The sequence below is a fragment of the Phalacrocorax aristotelis genome, chromosome 2 (genome assembly GCF_949628215.1).
Source record: "Phalacrocorax aristotelis chromosome 2, bGulAri2.1, whole genome shotgun sequence".
Taxonomy (NCBI): Eukaryota; Metazoa; Chordata; class Aves; order Suliformes; family Phalacrocoracidae; genus Phalacrocorax; species Phalacrocorax aristotelis.
In genome coordinates, this window is record NC_134277.1 from 117,942,801 (window position 1) to 117,959,937 (window position 17,137).

At 40.7% G+C, this 17,137-nt stretch overlaps 1 protein-coding gene across 2 annotated transcripts in view; it reads left to right on the forward strand.

Annotated features, from left to right (window-relative positions):
- TAF4B (TATA-box binding protein associated factor 4b) overlaps positions 1–17,137 on the forward strand; it is a 75,720-nt gene that overhangs the window by 24,165 nt on the left and 34,418 nt on the right. Inside the window, exons 6-10 of one of the 2 annotated variants that reach the window (XM_075084896.1) lie at positions 590–679; positions 3,949–4,527; positions 9,610–9,745; positions 10,345–10,450; positions 15,895–16,064. In XM_075084896.1, coding sequence (XP_074940997.1) covers positions 590–679; positions 3,949–4,527; positions 9,610–9,745; positions 10,345–10,450; positions 15,895–16,064 — 1,081 coding nt within the window. Of the gene's footprint in view, positions 1–589; positions 680–3,948; positions 4,528–9,609; positions 9,746–10,344; positions 10,451–15,890; positions 16,065–17,137 lie in introns of both variants that reach the window. The other variant, XM_075084895.1, reaches the window with a different exon arrangement.

Sequence of the window (17,137 nt, forward strand, 5' to 3'; positions counted from 1 at the left end):
ATTAAGGAAGGAGACTACTCTGCAAGGCAGAGGACTGTTACCACAGTGGAATGCAGAAGTGATGTTCTGATGTTCAGTTTCTCCTGCTTTTCAGAGACATGTTAAGTGTTCTGCTTTATTATCCTATGTATCCATTAGATTACAATTGTCTTACAAAAACTACTGAGTTGTCTTTTGTCTCTGATCTTCTTAAACTGATCTTTATGCAGATGAACTACCTTTACAGAAAAAAAAGGTACTAGTACCGGATTTTAAATATCTCTGCATAACAATGAGATACTCACTAGGATCAGTGCTACTTATAAACTTGTTTCTATCAGTTCACTTTACTGAACAAGTATCCTTACATCTGTTAACTGCCTGTAGTTGAAGAAAGTAATTCAATTTGATAATACTGTATCTAAATTACAACATCATTCTATCCTAAAACCTTTTTGTTTAAAAATACAGGAGGAAAATAATATTTGAGTACTGAAATTGAACAATTCCATACTAATGTAAATTTCCATGAATTTTTGATACATCTGGAGAAAAAAATATGGTAGATTCCTTGTTATAACTTCCCATTGTAATTGTATTTTCCTCTAAGGAAGCAAAAATTGAGCCAGAAGAGTTTACAAAAAAACTATACACAGAGCTCAAGTCATCTCCACAACCGTATTTAGTTCCTTTTCTCAAGGTAAGTGTCTGATTGTGGATGTATAGTATTTAATGAGGGGAGGGAGGACAACCAGAGAAGAAAAGCAGAGCATTCAAATAAGTGTTTGCTCAGTTCAGTTGAGGAAATGGTGCTTCACCTAGCCCTGTGTGCCTGTTGCTCTTGAAGGCAATTTTTGGGGGTAGCGAGGATTTCAGAGGAGTATTTTACACTGTGTTCTTAGATTGGAGAGTAATTACCCTCTAGTTTGGAAGCTGGTGCATCTACAGTAGAGTAGCTATTGTAAGATGAACTGTTGCTTTCTCATCAAAACTGTAGCTATTCTGAGTTCTAATACAGAAGACTGACAACAGTGGCTGTGCTCAGTTTGTGCAGTATTTAAGCTCAAAGAATCTACATAAAACTATTAACCTGTCTGCTGGTTTGTGTTTAAGTGGAGGCAGAAAAAAACCCCACCCCTTTCTCCAGAAAGGATCTGACAGGTCTACTGCAGCTTTGGAAAAGTAACCTAGGACAACTCTACCTCCATTCAAGCAAATAATAATGTAAATTTAAAAATGCTTTCTTAACACTTTTAATCATATGGTAGATTGGTATTAACAAAAAAAAATGAACATCTTTGTACAGCAAGCATTAAAACGCAGTGAAAACATGGAAAACTTGGTTTCATTTTCCTAATTGCAATGTACACAGTATTCTTAGGCAGGCTTGATAGATCTGTTCTTTTCCTTGGCATCCATTATATGCATGGTGGAGAATCAAAGAAGAGTAGCTAAGTGGTAAAGCTGGGAGAGAGGTTTTCTGGAGTTTCTCTTCCTTACTATTTGACAGCACATATACCAATGCCTGTAATAATGTCGATGTTACTTTAGATGGCTGGTGTTAATCTGCTTAAGTGCAGGATGAATATTTTTGTTAAAGTGGCAGCCTTTAAATGCTTTGCTAGCAAGTTTTCCATGAATCTAGAAGACTACAGTCATCTCTGCAGGGCTTGATATAAAATTTTCATATTGGTTGCTTATTTCTTCTCTAATTCCCTGGAGGCTTCTTAAATGCCTATGCAAAAGCTTTTTAGCTTTTGCTAAAACCAAACAGCGCAGAGTATGGGCTTTCCTACGTCCAGTGCAGCTCTGGCTGCAGAAGGACCGGTCTGTGAGTGCAGGGTTGGCGTGACTGGCAGAGGTTTCCTGTGAGCTGCAAGGAGTCTCAGCAGACCTCTACTACCTGCCAGGGCAAATTTGGCTTCAGAAGTAGCATAGCTGCCTTCTGCAGCACCCTGGCTGATGAACCCCACTGGATGTGGGCTGGCTGCCTGTGCATGCGGCCAGCTCAGGTGGTGTTGTACTGTGTTCCCAAAACAGTGCAGGTGAACCTCAGTAGCTCCATGCAGAGACAGCCTGAGTCTGGTGTAGGTAGACCTCATCAAGAGGGGCTGAGCCAAGGGATGCCTGTGCAGCACTTTCTAATGCTTCTAACCCGTTTGGGTCCCCTGAGGATTTATTAGCTCAGGCACAGCACTGTCCTTATGCACTCACAGAAGCCCTCAGCCTGAGTTAATAAGCCATCCTGCAATGTGGAGAGCTGCTACATGTGGCACACAGACCTCGAGGCAGTCCCACAGGAGTTAAGTTGGGTTCATCAGCATGGGTCAGACCCTGATCCAGTGGCAGAGCCGCTGCATGTTTCTCCTGTGGCATGCTGCCAGGTGCTGGTATCATCTAGGCTTTCCTGTTTTGGGCAGTATCCATAAATCATAATCCTTGACAAAGTGCTGTCTCCTTCTTGCACACTATATTAACACAGAAATAACTGTGACTTTAGAAACATCATTTATACATTGTCACAGTCAAAGTAAGCTGACTTTGTAGTGTTACCCATCCTTTAAAACTCCTTGCACCCTGATTGATTTTCTTCCAGAATACCTTAAGGATGTGTAGTTGATACACACCAGTTAGGTCTGGTCTGTAACTCTGAGCAGCTGTGACAGGACTGAGTGCCAAATGAAAGGTGACTTCAGGAGCACTTCTCTAAGGTGCTACAAGGATTGGTGCTGGCCTTGTTTGTGGAGGAAATGGGTCTGGAAAGAAACGTGGTACAGCCTGTTGCCAATTCACTTTTAGCTAGTGAAGTGGAATTTTAGGGAGGACTCTCTGGAGTTGTCTCTTATCTCTGATTTGCAGGTTTTTGTTTGTTTTGTTTTGTCTGTTCTGGCAGGTGGAAAAGTACAGTGACTTTGGCTGTAAAGCCTGTTTGATTTTTCAAATCTGTGCTGGATGCTTTTGGAAAATAAATAGTATCAGGAACATGAAAGCTGAGCAGCCTTTTCAAAGAAAAGGAAGGGAACATTAAAGATAGGCGTGCCAGAGGAGGTCTAGATGTCCAAACAATTTGTTCACTTGATATATCAGCACATGAGACAATGTGTTCCTTTTACATGAAGCCTAGAGCAACCACAACGTGCTGGAGGCTCTTACAGACTTCAAAAACTGTCGGGGGTGTGTGTGGGGTGGGGAGCCTGTGAGAACATATAGGTAGCTGTGGAACTGATTTTTTCCCTGGTTCTGAGCCATATCAGATTGTAAATAGTCAAGGAGAAGAATCTGTAGAGGTGTTGAAGATTGTTCCATCTGTTAGCCTTCTCAAACATAGCTGTAGTAAAAAATAGATGTTGCCAGATACCTTTACTAATGTTCTGTTGAAGAGAACTATCTGGCTTGAGTCGTGCTGCTGCAGCTACACAGGCATTATTAAAGTGGTATCCCCCCCTAGTGTAGATACAGCTGTACTGGTATAGAAGTGCTCATATCTTCAGAGCTTGTTTCTGACTTCACTGGGTAATTTATAGTTCTCTGTCAGACAGGCTCCATGGAATAAACACAGCTGTTACAATATAGGAGGGTTTTTTGGAAAAATGAAATTTTTGAGGTAGTAGAACAGTTAAAATTATCTTTTTCTAGAACACAAGTTTCAATTTGAAAATATTTAAAAAAGAACAACCTTATGGGTGAGTTTCCCTATAGGAAATCTCATGGGATTTGCTACCTGCGGTGAAGCCGTGGTGACTGACCTTTGCTCAGCCTGTGTTGGTGATTCTTGTGGTCTTCACTGAGCAGTACTGTCATCAATTGAAGGGTGCCTGAATTTCTAGCAAAACTTGTTTGGAATAAGCAATTTATTGTCTCATGAAAAATTGAATTGGAAGATGAGGAGGAAGATTCAGTTGCTAATATATCAGTATTGTGGAAGATTCTGCTGATGTTACAGCCAGTGTTTTTTTCTTTTTCTTCTAGAAAAGCATGCTTGCCTTACGGCAGCTAATGCCTAACGCTCAGAGCTTTATCCAGCAGTGTATGCAGCAGCCAGCTTCAACCCAGGAAGCTGTTTTGACTTGTACCTCTGCAGCACCAGCTCCGTCGATAGCAGTGGCAACCTCAGCTGTAGCAACAACTTCTCTTACAGTTAAAAAACCAGTGTCTGCCTCTCTAACAGTCACAGCCTCTCCAGTTATAAAACCAGTTCTTGTCAGTGCATCGGCGACAGCTTCTCTGCAGACCGTGAAGGCTGTTCCTGCCTCTCCAGTGGTGACAGCATCTCTTCGGCCTGCAGCTTCAGTCCTCACCACAACAACGGCAACATCAGGGCAGACGGCTATCCAGACTGTCAAGCCAGTCTTCACCTCTGCAGTAGTAACATCCTCTCTCCAGTCTGCAAAGCCAGCGCTTGTCTCTACAGCGGCATCTTCAGCAACAACCCCTCTCCAGCCTCTGAAACCAGTCATTGGAACCCCAATCAGTATTAAAATCTCCCAGCCAAACTCCATCGTTGCACAGCCAGTGGGTGCTCAGCAGGTGGTTAAAGTGAAACAGTTGGTAAGATTAATTTCTCTGCAACTGGGCTTCTTTGCTTTCACTCTTACAGTTTTGTCAAGAGGATACAAATTTGGATCTTAGTGGGGCTTTTTTAACGTACAAAGCTAGTCTGTCATGAGTTATGTTTGTCATAGGGATATTGAGCCCTTGCTAAAAACGTGAATCTAAAGCCAGACTGTAAGCTGGGTCTCTTGCGAGGCATGCCGACCACCATTCCACCAGACTGAACATCCAGCTTGAGACATGAGGGAATATGAGTTTTGACCCCTGCAGTGCATGCAACTAGGCTAGGTTAGTGTCTGGAAGAAAGGGCAGGAAATGCTTGTCAGAAATTGCTGATGGGGTGCGTATGTTAATTACTATTAGATGCTCTGTTAGGGCTCTGCCTAAGCTAGCTACCAGAGATTCTAGTCTCTAGCTTGGTAGTTCCTACCCTGGACACTTTGCAGGCACAGGTGGCTTGATGTTTAGTGATACGTTAAGTGTATGAACTAGCTCAAGGAGCTTTTTCAGAGCAGAGTTCTGACCTCCAAATTTACTAAGACATGTTGATTATGAAGTCATCCAAAAGTGAACTTTTTCTATCAGGCCTCATTAGCTAACAAATTCCAGGAGGATTAAATGTCTTATTAAAACAATACCCTTAAAAGCAATGTGTTAACATTTGTTCCTTGGCACAAGTTAACTTCTTGCTAATGTCAGTGTTAAATACCAGCAACCCATGTATCACAGGTATACCCAAAAGAGGAACGTTGTGAAATATATTAGGTTTGCTTTATGGGTGTTTGAGATACCAAGTAGTGTGCTGTCTGACTGGTCTACCCGCAAGTAATGCGCACACGCATTTTGAGAGAGTAGTCTCCCTTTGGCAGATAAAGAACTCAATTCTTGAACAGGACTTCCTTGTAAAGATTTGCTCATTAAAAGAGGGGAAAACATTAGACTTCCTATGAAGCTAGATTTACTTTCCACAAGTATAGTAGGGCATCTAGTGTGCGAATTTCCTTTGTAGTTTGTTTATTGTCTATGTGTAACTTAACAGTATTCTGACCCCTAAAATGTTTTGCTTTTTTAATTTTCTTCCTTTCAAAGTGCATAAGGTGGATGTGATACAAGAATCCTGCATTCTAAATAAATAGTTTATGCTACCAGCTTTTCCCCTTAAAAAGAATAAAGCACTCAATATATGGAGGTGATGTGGGTTCCTTTTTATGACTGGGTTTGTTGTAAAAACAGTTATCAAGCGTATGCACTAACAGTCTTTGATAGTAGTAACTAAAGCCAAATTGGAAAAGGAGTTGGTACCCTTACTGTCTTTGAGGACTAAATTTGAAATTCCAGCCAGAAGAAAATGGGGGCTTCTTAGGTTGTACAAGGGCTGCAGAGCAGTTTGTTGGCTACACAGCAAGCCATGTAATCCAGGGGAAAGGTTGACCATCTGTACAAATAGATGAGGAAGCTTAACTCTACACTGGGGAGTTGAAACACTTCTTGAATATGATATTGGTGAACTCAAGAAATTACTTCTGCCTCCTCCACTGCTGCAGTGTGGCAGCCTATTGCAATTGCTTTTCTTTGCAGTGCCTTGCAAGAATTAAATTGCATACAAAACATGTTTTTATCCTCATTTGGGTAGATCCCAGGGACAGTGATTAAAACACTTGCTCTTCAAAATGCCTATATAATTTTGGTCTTGGATGTAGTTGAAGGGCTGAGTTGACCACTTTGCAGCTTAGCCATATCAGGAGCTTGGTGTTTGTTCAGGCAACCGATTAGCACAAAAAGAAGCAAGTCTGTAGAAGTGGCTGCATCTTCTGGGGCTTCCCTGGTGCGTTTCCTTGAAAGGACAGGGGGTCTGTTTCCTCCCACAAGAAAACAAATCTGGACCTCCCCTCCTTAAACAGAAGGGTCCTGCTGCCAGCTGAAAGGAAGCACATGCCAGCTGTGCAAATCTGTCCATACAATGCTGCCAGCAATTTCTTTCGCTTTCCAGCCCTCAGGGTTGTCTGATGCCATACACTCCCTCTGCATGCCCATTTCTACTTTAGGTCTCTTGTGCATGAGGAATGTAAAGCTAACTTTCATGTGCCAGCTCTGGTGTAACATTGGTGCTGCTTAAGAATGCAGCACTGCAGTATTTAATATCAGAATTGTGACTGGAGTGGTGCAATATGTAACTGTCTCTTCTGTGGCATGATTACTGAAACTCAGGTCCCATGGTGCCCACCATACAAACCCAGTTCTTTAAGGATGCTGTTGGGGTTGATGGCATGCCTGTGCTGTGAGCTGTACATTGGAAAGGGTTCCCTGCTGGTGACTTTCTTAACACAGCCTTGTTTAAGGGCATTGTCATACATAGAAGTTTCATCTTTGAAAGAAAGTCTGTCCTGCTGTAGAATTGCTTTGTCTCTTGTTAAAGCACAATAAATTAAAATTTACATTATCAGCTGCTGGCTTCCAATGGTGAGAAAGCTGCTGTGAGACAACAACTTCATGTTAAGCATAAAGAGCAAGAGTTTCATGGTGTAGTCTCTGCAATTGCCGGTGAGACATGCTCCCTGGACATTGCTAGCTGTTGAAGAAAGGATTGAAGTGCTAGTGCTATTCCAACACCTTGTTCTTAATGAGTTGTTAGTGTTGAGTCCCCTCAGAGCTGAGCTTTCTTGAGCAGAGAATGTCCTCTGTTATTTTTCAGGAGGTTTTTTTTTTTTGTCCTGGACGTACGCTTTTGTATTCAGCTGGTGAGGCTTCCTTCCTGAGGCAGTACTACTTGTAGTGTGTGGTGATACCTTACCATCTCTCTGCTGATCTAATTTTTCTTTATGAATGCAAACCAGATTCAAGTAAGACTAATCAAAGTCTTTCTCAGGCAGCTGTTCCTATGCTGTCAGCTGGATGTTGCATTGCATATTGTTTTTTTACTTAAGAGTATTGGTGTTTTTTGTTCTGATGTCTCTGTCAACCTACTTAACAGGGCACAAAGGAACAGTCCCTCTTCTTTATTAGTTCTTGCTGCCTACCTGAAGAAAAGAGGCAATAGCTCTTTCTTACAGATGTTACCTATTTTTAAAATAATTTCTTTCTGGCATTATAATTTTGTTGAAATTTCTAGGATTGTTGCCCTGTTCTGCTGCAAGTCCCAAAGACTTCCAGCTTTTGTTAGTCTAGCAGTTAGAATAGCAAACACAAAATCAGCTTTACTGCCAACACATCCTTTCTGTTTCTTGTTGATCTAGTCTCCTCGGTTACTTGACTTAGTTCCCAATCTCCACCTAGGCTATTGATATAACACTGCCTCTCTCTGCTCTTTTTGTCTGCCGCACCTTCATCTTGAATGCTTAGGTTTCCTCCTGTGCTGTTTCAGTGTGTTGCATGCTGAAGATGAAGTGTCATTCTTGCTGGTGGTAGGGAGGATCTCTAGGTGTGTGTCAGCGTGGGTGCTGGCGGAGCCTGTGAGTAGTTTGCTGGAGCTGGTCGGTGGCTCAGTATTTATCTGAACACATAAATGATGCTGGTAACATTATTTGCAACTTCCAGTGTATGGAAGCTAGATCTTTCAGAGAGATCAAGCTGCCCTTTGGTAAAAAGACACAGAAGCAAATGTTAGGATCTGTACTTCATGGGGAAGTGCTGCATGTGTGAGCCTTGACTCTGTCCACAGTCTGTCCCTGTACTCCTGTGGTTCTTCCCTCTTCTGGATCTTATGTTTCTTCTCAAGAACTATCTGTTCTTTGTCTGGTTTTCAAGACACCGCCTTCAGCTCAGTTATTGTACGTTACTGCTGCTATGCTAAACCGTGATGCTATTAATATGGGGATGGGTGGGGTGTATCTTGACTATTTGATATACAAAGTACCTCTTTTTGTGAATGTATGATGCTTATGCTGATGATGTTTACTGAAAAATCTGAAGTTAGATGACAGAAGGAGACAGCCTAATTCCTGAAGTATAATAAATGTCAATTATTTAATTAAACTTGTGCAGTGTTGCTGTACAAGCACCCTTTAGAGTTTCTGAAGACAGAATAAAAGATGTAGAGGAGAAAAACTGGTTCTTGACCTTAAACTCCTTTGTATTAGGTTTTTGCTGCTAAAAAAATAGGATTCAATCTGAAGATGTTGGTAATTTTGTGCTTTGGTAAAAGCACATCTTTCTACTAGTAATCAAGAACTTTTCAAAAGGCTGTATCAAAAGCTGCAGCCTACGTTCTGCTAGCTAGGAGGGTTAGAAATGAGGCTTTTAGGGATGCTGCAATTTTATTACTTTTGTGCATTTTAATAGCTGCCCCTGAAAAGGAAGAATTAGTATTTATGGGCTGTGCCTGTAGGTCTGTGTTGTGATGACATCCTGCTGTCTGGTTTTGTTTCTTTCAAGAGCCTCTTTAAACAGAACTATCAACCCCCTTCCTTTTTTACCCTTTAGCAGTGTACTGATGTTTTTGTGTAGAGGCTCTACTCGCTATAGGTGCTGCTGTTTGGTACTTCACGTTCCTGCGAACTTATGTGTTCGGTGTACTTTTGCTTAACACTTTGAAACGCAGCATCTTGATTTCCAACTGGTGGTGTAGGTCCAAAAAAGCATTAGTAACTTTAGTGTGTACTCCTAATTCTTGACAAGGAAAGGATTTCATGCAAGGCTTCTAACTGTTTGTTTTGGTGTTCTTTCATATTAACTAGGTGTATGTGATACCTACCCTTTTGAACTTACTGGCAGGCAGACTCAATATTCAATTGTTAGTCTGTTAAGCAAGACCTAAAGAGAGGAAAGCCTCTTAGTGTAATGGATTGTGTAATAGTCAGTGAAACTCATCTAATATGGTTAACAGTAGAGAGTAGGGCTGAAGTGTCTGTTAGACCTCACTGAATCAGCTGGAGCTTAAAGCTTACCACCAGTTATTAAGATTTCTTGTCATGAAGTTAAAAAAAAAGTGAGGTTTTTCTGAGCATGCTGTTTGCTTTAAACTGAAAGCTAGACATGTACGCATGCCCAGCAGCGCTTCTGGCTGAATGAACATGTTGATACTATTTGCTTCTCTGTATGTTTAGCTCTTCTCACTCTTGATACTGGATGTTCCACTTCCAGGTAGTCCAGCAACCATCAGGAACTGTTGTAAAGCAAGTGTCCACACTCCCGCAACCCTCGACGCTGACCCTACAGACACCTGCTGAGAAAAGGATGCCGCTGAATGCATTCGTTCAAACTAACCAGTTTCCTGCAGGTAAAGTGGAAACTCTTTAATGGAGAAGGGAGAGGACTGCTGAGGTATCGAAATAAGTGCTGGCTGTTGGTAGATGGTAGGAATGTAAGAAGGTAGTTGTCTATCGGGAGCAACCAGCTCTGAGTGATAAGCTGAACATCTTTACTCTTTGCTTGGGGTTCTGATGAGAAACTGAGTGCCATGTCTACTTCTGGCACCTGTTAAAATCGATCAAACATTGGTACTTTTAAGAACACTGTGAGTAAGCTCCTTGCAGTGAACTTCCTTTAAACTGTGATGCTTTTGATAGTTGTTTCATGAGACTTTGCTTTTTCCTTCAACAGGTCCAGGTTGATGCATAATATGAATTTGTCTCAGCCAGCCAGTTTTCACTAAAACCTTTCATTGGTCAGCACAGAGGAGAATGTTTGCTGGGAGTGTGTAGGGTTTTTGGCCATACAGAACATGTAGAATGTAAGACTCCTAGAGTGTCTGTTTTTCAAATGGACCTAATTAGTTGTTGTTGAGTCTGCAGTAGCCTTTTCTAGAAGTATGAACTGATTAAACAGTTGTCTTAGCATTTTGATTTCTACTATGGCGTTTTCTTTGTTTTGTTTTAGGTTCCATTCTAAAACAAATTACCCTGCCAGGAAATAAAATTCTGTCGCTTCAAGCATCTCCTGTTCAGAAAGCTGAAATAAAAGAGAACGGAGCAACATCCTTAAGGTAAAAATAACCAATATCAGAAGTTTACTATAGGAAAGAACAAAAGGAACAGACAGCAAGTATAGAGGTGGAATGGAGCCCAAATAAAAGCAACTTTAGAAACTTGTTTATGATAGGTGTTTTTCACATTATAATACTAATTGGCAAGTGGGAACTTAAAAATTTTGACCTCATAATAGATGTTAATTCTTCTTAATATAAGAAAACTGTCCTGATGAGGTTGGATTTTCATCACGCTATCACAGGAGTGTAATGATATAACCAGTGTGCATAAATAGGTATCAGTTTTTCACTTGTAGAGGAGGCATATTGCTTTCAATTAGTTAATAGTACTTATAGGATGGAAATCAAAGTTACCTTGAATTAAAAGCTCTCCATAGGATTAAAGCAGATATAACCTCTGGTTTTTTACAGACAGCTGGATAGCATTGAACTGTTATTTGGCCTGGCTGGTAACCTGTCTAAAGCTCTGTGTTGTGTTTCGAAATCTTTTATTAGCTCCTGTTACAAGCTTGTTCCTATATGTAGAGGTGAAAGTCTTTGACTACAGCTCTAATTACGGCTTCTGGCATTTTCTCTAGGCCCTTAGATTATAAGACTGCTTAGAGCTTTTAGTTCTGGTAACTGATTAACTTTTCAAAAGTAGAAATTATTTTTGTAGCTCTGAAATGTAATGTTGGAACAGAGCTACAAACTGCCATAAGTGTTACTGGTCTTATGACTGTAAGGTGAGCTTGGAGTTGCTCTTCCAGGGATAAAAGCAGGCATGATACCTTTGTCTTGTTGACCAGTTGACTTCTCATCTCTTGAAAGCTACAGCTTTGTGTGCACTGATAAAGGCAGATGTTGTTTACAGCAACAGACGATATATAGTGAATGCTTAAAACACTGATAGCCAGAAGTTGAAATGAAAAGCTGATGTTGAAGCAAGAACTGTGTTCAGCTGCCTCAAGCTCTTATGAAACATACTTCAGAGTATAATTTGGGATGTAACTTTGGGTAGTGGTATTTAAAAAAAAATCACTTTGTAAATATCATAATTAAAAAACAAACTCCTACAAAAAGAAATAGAAACAAATTTTTTTCTGTGATCTTCCAGTTAGACTAGATCAACTGTCTTAGATGAAAAAGTTTGAAATCTTGAATTTCCTTCTCTGAATTGTTAAATTCTTAGTGTAGGAAAAATTCTGCTTTTACAGTGTGATCCAAAATGGATTTCTGTTCTTGCTTTTGGCTTATGATTTTTCAAAGTAGCTTAAATCAATGAGAATTGAGATTTGAAGTTTCTAACTCACCTTAAATTTTTCTAGTAACTCTCTTGTCTCTGAAGAATTTGTCTTTGGATACACCCCTGGTTGTTCTATTCACTGCTATAACCAAACTTTCTGACTTTTAAAACTATGTATGAGAATTTTCATATATCTGAACCTGGGCGGTATGTACCTGAACTCTTGGCTTCCCCCAGTCAAGTATCTGCGCTCTCCAAGCAGGTCTAGCACAACATAGTGTTAATGTGGCCTGGGCCACTGTTCCCCAGTAAGCTGGGAAGTGGTTTGTTCTCTTCTGCCCTGACTTTCAGTATTCCTAGCACAGCTATTTGTTGTGACCTGTGATCCATCAATTGTTGATCATATGTGAGACGGAGAGAAGCACCATGAGCCCCTTTCAAGTTTTGTGATGAGATTCGTTATGGGCAGAGAGTGTCTTGTAATTGATGTGATCGTACATGTGACACTTCAAAATATGGTCTGTCATTGCAGTATGTCATTGAGCCTGACTCCCTCTGCCATTGCGTGACTAGGTTAGGTTAGGATGTGAGAATGTAATACTCACTGAGCTGTACTTAATAAGCTGAAATTTGGTCATGTCTGCTCTGTAATGAGCTCGTTTAGATTGCTTGAGATAAACAATAGGGAAAAAAAGGGCAATATTCGTGCCTCCCCCCCAAATCTTCTAGAAATCATTTCAGCTAAGTATAAGCATCATTGGCACTTGATCGCCCCGTGGCATGTATTGTAAAGGGCAGTCTGTTCTAAAAGCATCAGGATTTTTATAAGCTGCTCTACATACTTCCGTGAAGTATGTGCTGGAGCACCCTGGAAAAAATAAGGCACCTATTTGCATCTTCAAATAGTTATTTTGCATCTATTCTGTTTAACAGAGTTGTTCTCCAAAGCACATACAACTCTGACTTGTGCATTTTGTCTGGAAGGAATCAGTAGTTTCAACTAGCAGACGAACAGGACTGAGACAGTGGAGTGGAGCACATCTGGGTAGCTGTTCCTCCTGTCCCATGGTGGGGAGCACTGGTGGTTTCTGCCCTGCTGGAAGTGTTCTGTCCCACATAGTTGTCCATGATGGCGCATGGAGGTTAGGGTTGAGCGTGCCTTTCTAGTTTTCCCTTTGACTGTTGTATAAAATGGAGTAAATAAAGCTGGATTCAGAAGACTTGTGTTGGTCAGACGCCAGAGGGTGCCACAGACTCACTTTTCAGCCAGTACAGGCAAATTCATAGATGTTAAGTGCATCTGCATTGCTTGGACTTCTTTTGCAGTGGAATATTCGGTATAAATGTCAAACCTGACTCCATGCAGGGTATTGCTCAGAACTCTGTTCTGTTTTCCCCCTTGTTCTGATAAGCTTAAATCACTGGAGACTTATAATAGCTGGGAGAATTTTTCTTGTTGATTTCGGGGTGTGACGTGATCAAATGCAAAAAGCATTAAAGGAAGTGGTGTAGAAGAGGGGCTTTACGGAGGGATAGATGAAAATGAAAGCAAGTCTCTATCCAACAGAAATGTCTGCATGTATACCCTGGAATATTTAAAATTTATCACTTCAGTAGGATTATTTTTATGACTTACTTGAACTACATAATACCTTACTTAAAATGACTATTTGTTTGAACAGCAAGGAAAAAAGAATACTAAAAAGTACAAAATTATTGTGGCTTCTGAAACTACATTAATCTTTAGAGAGTACTGCTTCTGAGGAAATGTGATGATAGTTTCTTTGGGTTAAGTAAAATAAGTGCAGCGGTGTTTTCATAGGCGTAAATTAATCTAGTGATTTGGTGACTTAATGCCAACTATATTCCACAGTGAAGAAGTTAGAATTGGTCCTTAAAAACAGCACAGGTAGAGATGTCTACTTGCATATAAGCTCTTGTATGTATGTACTTACAAGAGAGACTGTGTACATGAAAATATTAAAGAAAATAGTAACATGATAAAGGCTGCTTTTTAAAGAACTGAAATTTGTGTATGTAGAGATGGATAGATGTATAGTGTAGAAGTTTACCTCCATGCCTGAATATTTGGAGTATGGCAAGATTAAAACCTAGAGTGATTTACTGAAACTGCATGCTGTACAGTTGTACTTGAGGTGCAAGCACCCTTATTTGGATTCCCTAAACAGCTCCATCAGGGTAGTGTCAGGTTCCAGTATCTGCAGCTCTGATAAGCTTGTGGTATATGTTTTTGGTGCTAGTTGTGCTGATTTTGTAATCTCCTTTATCAGCAGATCCGTGGCAGTTACTGCACTTCAGTGGGATTCTTATCTCTGCCAACAGCAAAGACTTCTCTGTAGTGGTCATTAAGAAGAGGAAACTAAAGTGTACTTGTGAAGATCAGTTAGTGCTCAATCAGCATGCAGTGAAGCTTCATTTACACGCTTCTTGAAAGATCAGGGTCTCTGTTAGGCTGATAGATCATGAGTACAGGGTTGGAACTGTTCAGCTGCTGGTTGTGAAGGGATAGGAGGAAGGAAGCTGTTCTGGCAGCAGTGACTTCAGCTTTGAATCGTAACTGTGGTCACTCAACTATTCTGACAATCCTAGGGTTTAACGCTTTTCTTAGCACGATGGATTTGGGGCACAAGCCTAGTCAGGAAACTATGTCTAGTTAGACTTAATGAATGAAGCTGGTCTGAGAATCTGTTGGGTCTCCTTTTCCCTGAACAAATCATGTAGAAACTCCTAGCCATGAGGGCACACAAATGAACGGCAGGAGGGGACGGGAAAGGCTGGACTCCTCTCCTAGCCAGCCTTCTCTCTAGTAGTTTGTGGGAGACGACTTGTGCCATGGAAACCTATTGGAGCCCAAAGGAGAAAACGAATCTATAGTTTAAGAAAAAAATCTCAATTCTTTCTTGTCTTTTGAGTATTGCTCAACCACAACCCATGTTATAATAACTTCAGCTTCTACCTGTTGCCAGTCAGAAGACAGCTGCCAACAGATCCCATTTCATCTAAGAATGGCAAGTTTCTGACTAATCCTTTGTTCAAGAGTTATGCAGGCCACACTATCTTCTGGAGATTAACTTTATCAAATCTTGTCAGCAAATACTTTTCAGGAGGCAGGTGTGTGTGGTTTTGGTTTTTGTTTTCCAAATAAAAAGACCTTCAGATTGAGTGCTTCCACCTGTCTATTAATAGTGCTGACTTTTTTGTTTTGGTCCTAAATGCTTGAAGTCACCATTAGGGCCTTTGTCACTTTGTGAAGCAAAAAAAGGCTTGCTTTTAATGATCTAAACTTAATTGAAAAGAACTTGGGTATTTTCATTGCTTAAGTCTTGCAAAAACTTTTCCCTTAAATTCATTCAGAATTTTAACTAAAATGATCTTTTTTTTTAAAAAAAAAAGCTGAGGCACATAGGCTATTTGCTTAACATGAACTTTGCCATGTTTATAGCTAGTCTTACTTATGTTAGTCCTAAGTGCATGAGAGTTGAGTTTTTATTTTGAACACATAGGCCAAAGCTGCTACAGCAGAAGCCAGCTAGTGGAGGGGTGTTAAGAACTAGAGCTTTGCTGCTGCTCTTCAGAAGCATAGCATCCTGCCCTCCTATGTACTTAAATACCGTATGGTAGGACTGATTCAAAGGGCAAGGTCTGGTTGATTCTGTATAGTGCTGACAAGGAGCGTTTGTATCTTCTTAAGGGAACTTGCTAAAAGAAAAGTGAAGATCATGTTTGTCCCAATACACTTGTGCTATAGGCTTCAGTTTGAAGGGTAGGCACCTCAGAAAATGGGCTTGTCTTATAAGTTCAATGAGTCAGTATTCAACTTTATTCAGCACTTGGTTCTACCTGGTGAATTAGTTTTAGAACAAATTTTGGGCTGTAAGAGCAGTGGTTCAGGGTGGGCGGTTTGTGGGGGACTTATAATCCAGGTTTACCTCAGTCCTTGGTTTCTGAGCTTGCTCAAAATTTCAGTTGCATGCCTAGCAACTGAGGCATTCATCAGGCTAATGTTTGAGAGGTACTTCACTGAACTGTGAAAGCTTTTAGGAGCCCTCTGTCCCTGTCCACGCCCACACTAAACATCTATTGTATAGGAGTAGCCTCCAAGATATATGAATGTGGCTGTTTGTTGATAGTTGAGAGGCTTTTTCTTTGTTTCCATTCTACATGGAACATAAAATGTTGGTTTTCTCTTTGGTAGAGATGAAGATGACATAAATGATGTGACTTCTATGGCTGGGGTCAATCTTAACGAGGAGACTGCGTGCATTTTGGCAACAAACTCTGAGCTCATTGGTACAGTGATCCGGTCGTGTGCAGATGAACCTTTTCTCTCCTTGGAAGTGCTTCAGAAGAAGATCTTGAACATAGGTGAGAACAAAGCATATGTAATAGATATGTATGGATGCAGTGTTTCCTTGCCTGTTTCATTAGTCAGCCTCCAATCTTTGAAGAAGGAGCTGGAACTGTTAAGGTCTGCTGTCTCAATTCATGTGTTTCTACCAAACTGTACTGAGTATTTACTTCCCCTTGTAGGAAACAACTGTTCTCTAAGTTTTTTACACGGAATTGGTCTGAAGCACAACCAGAAAAAAGAAATTGGTGCTACTTTTACCTGAGAGAACTGAGCAACTTTATTACTCTTAAAGTTAATGGAACACATAACATGCTAGTGTCAAATCAAACAGTTAAGTGTGCTTCTCTATTTCTGGAGCTTCTAACTTGATGCATTACACTGAATTTCTGAACAGGTTCTTCATTCCTCATCCCGTTTTGGATATGTGCGCTCTGTTGACCAGCATTACAGATCCTGCCCATGTGATCAGGAGGAAGTTTCAAACTGCCAATATGCACAGGGCAGACCTTTGTTTACGACCCCCGCTATGGAAAAATCTTTCGTTATTTTTATGCAAAAGAGATGCTAAAGCTGTTTGTATCAGCGAATAATACCGTGGAATGTATCTTTAATGGCTGAGACTAAACTCTAATAGGAGTTTTTAGTGTATGTATTTCAGCTGTTAGTTTCTGAGCAAAACAAGAACTGTTGCTTAGTAATGTTGTATTATGTCAGAGCGGGAGCATGTATTTGTACAGCGCGACACTGATTAGTACCACTGCTGTCTACAGCAAACTGGATGAATGTTGCTCAACTCCTTGCTCCTGCTCTCTGCCTGGTAGCTTGCCATACTGGAACAGTGAGTTTTACAGCTGAGCATTCAGGAAAGCCTGCAGTTCCTGCGTGCATTCATAATTCTGCCACAGTGGTTTACCTACATGATTGCAAAGTCTTTCTATGTGTAACTTGTTCTTAGTCCAAACTAAGCAGCTAGCCTGTGATGAGCATGTAACCTGCAAATGCTATCTTGTACCTCAACGCGTCCTGTGCTAGTTAGCTACGTGTGCCATCTGAGCTGTATGGGGCGTAGCTGAGTGAAGTAAGTGCT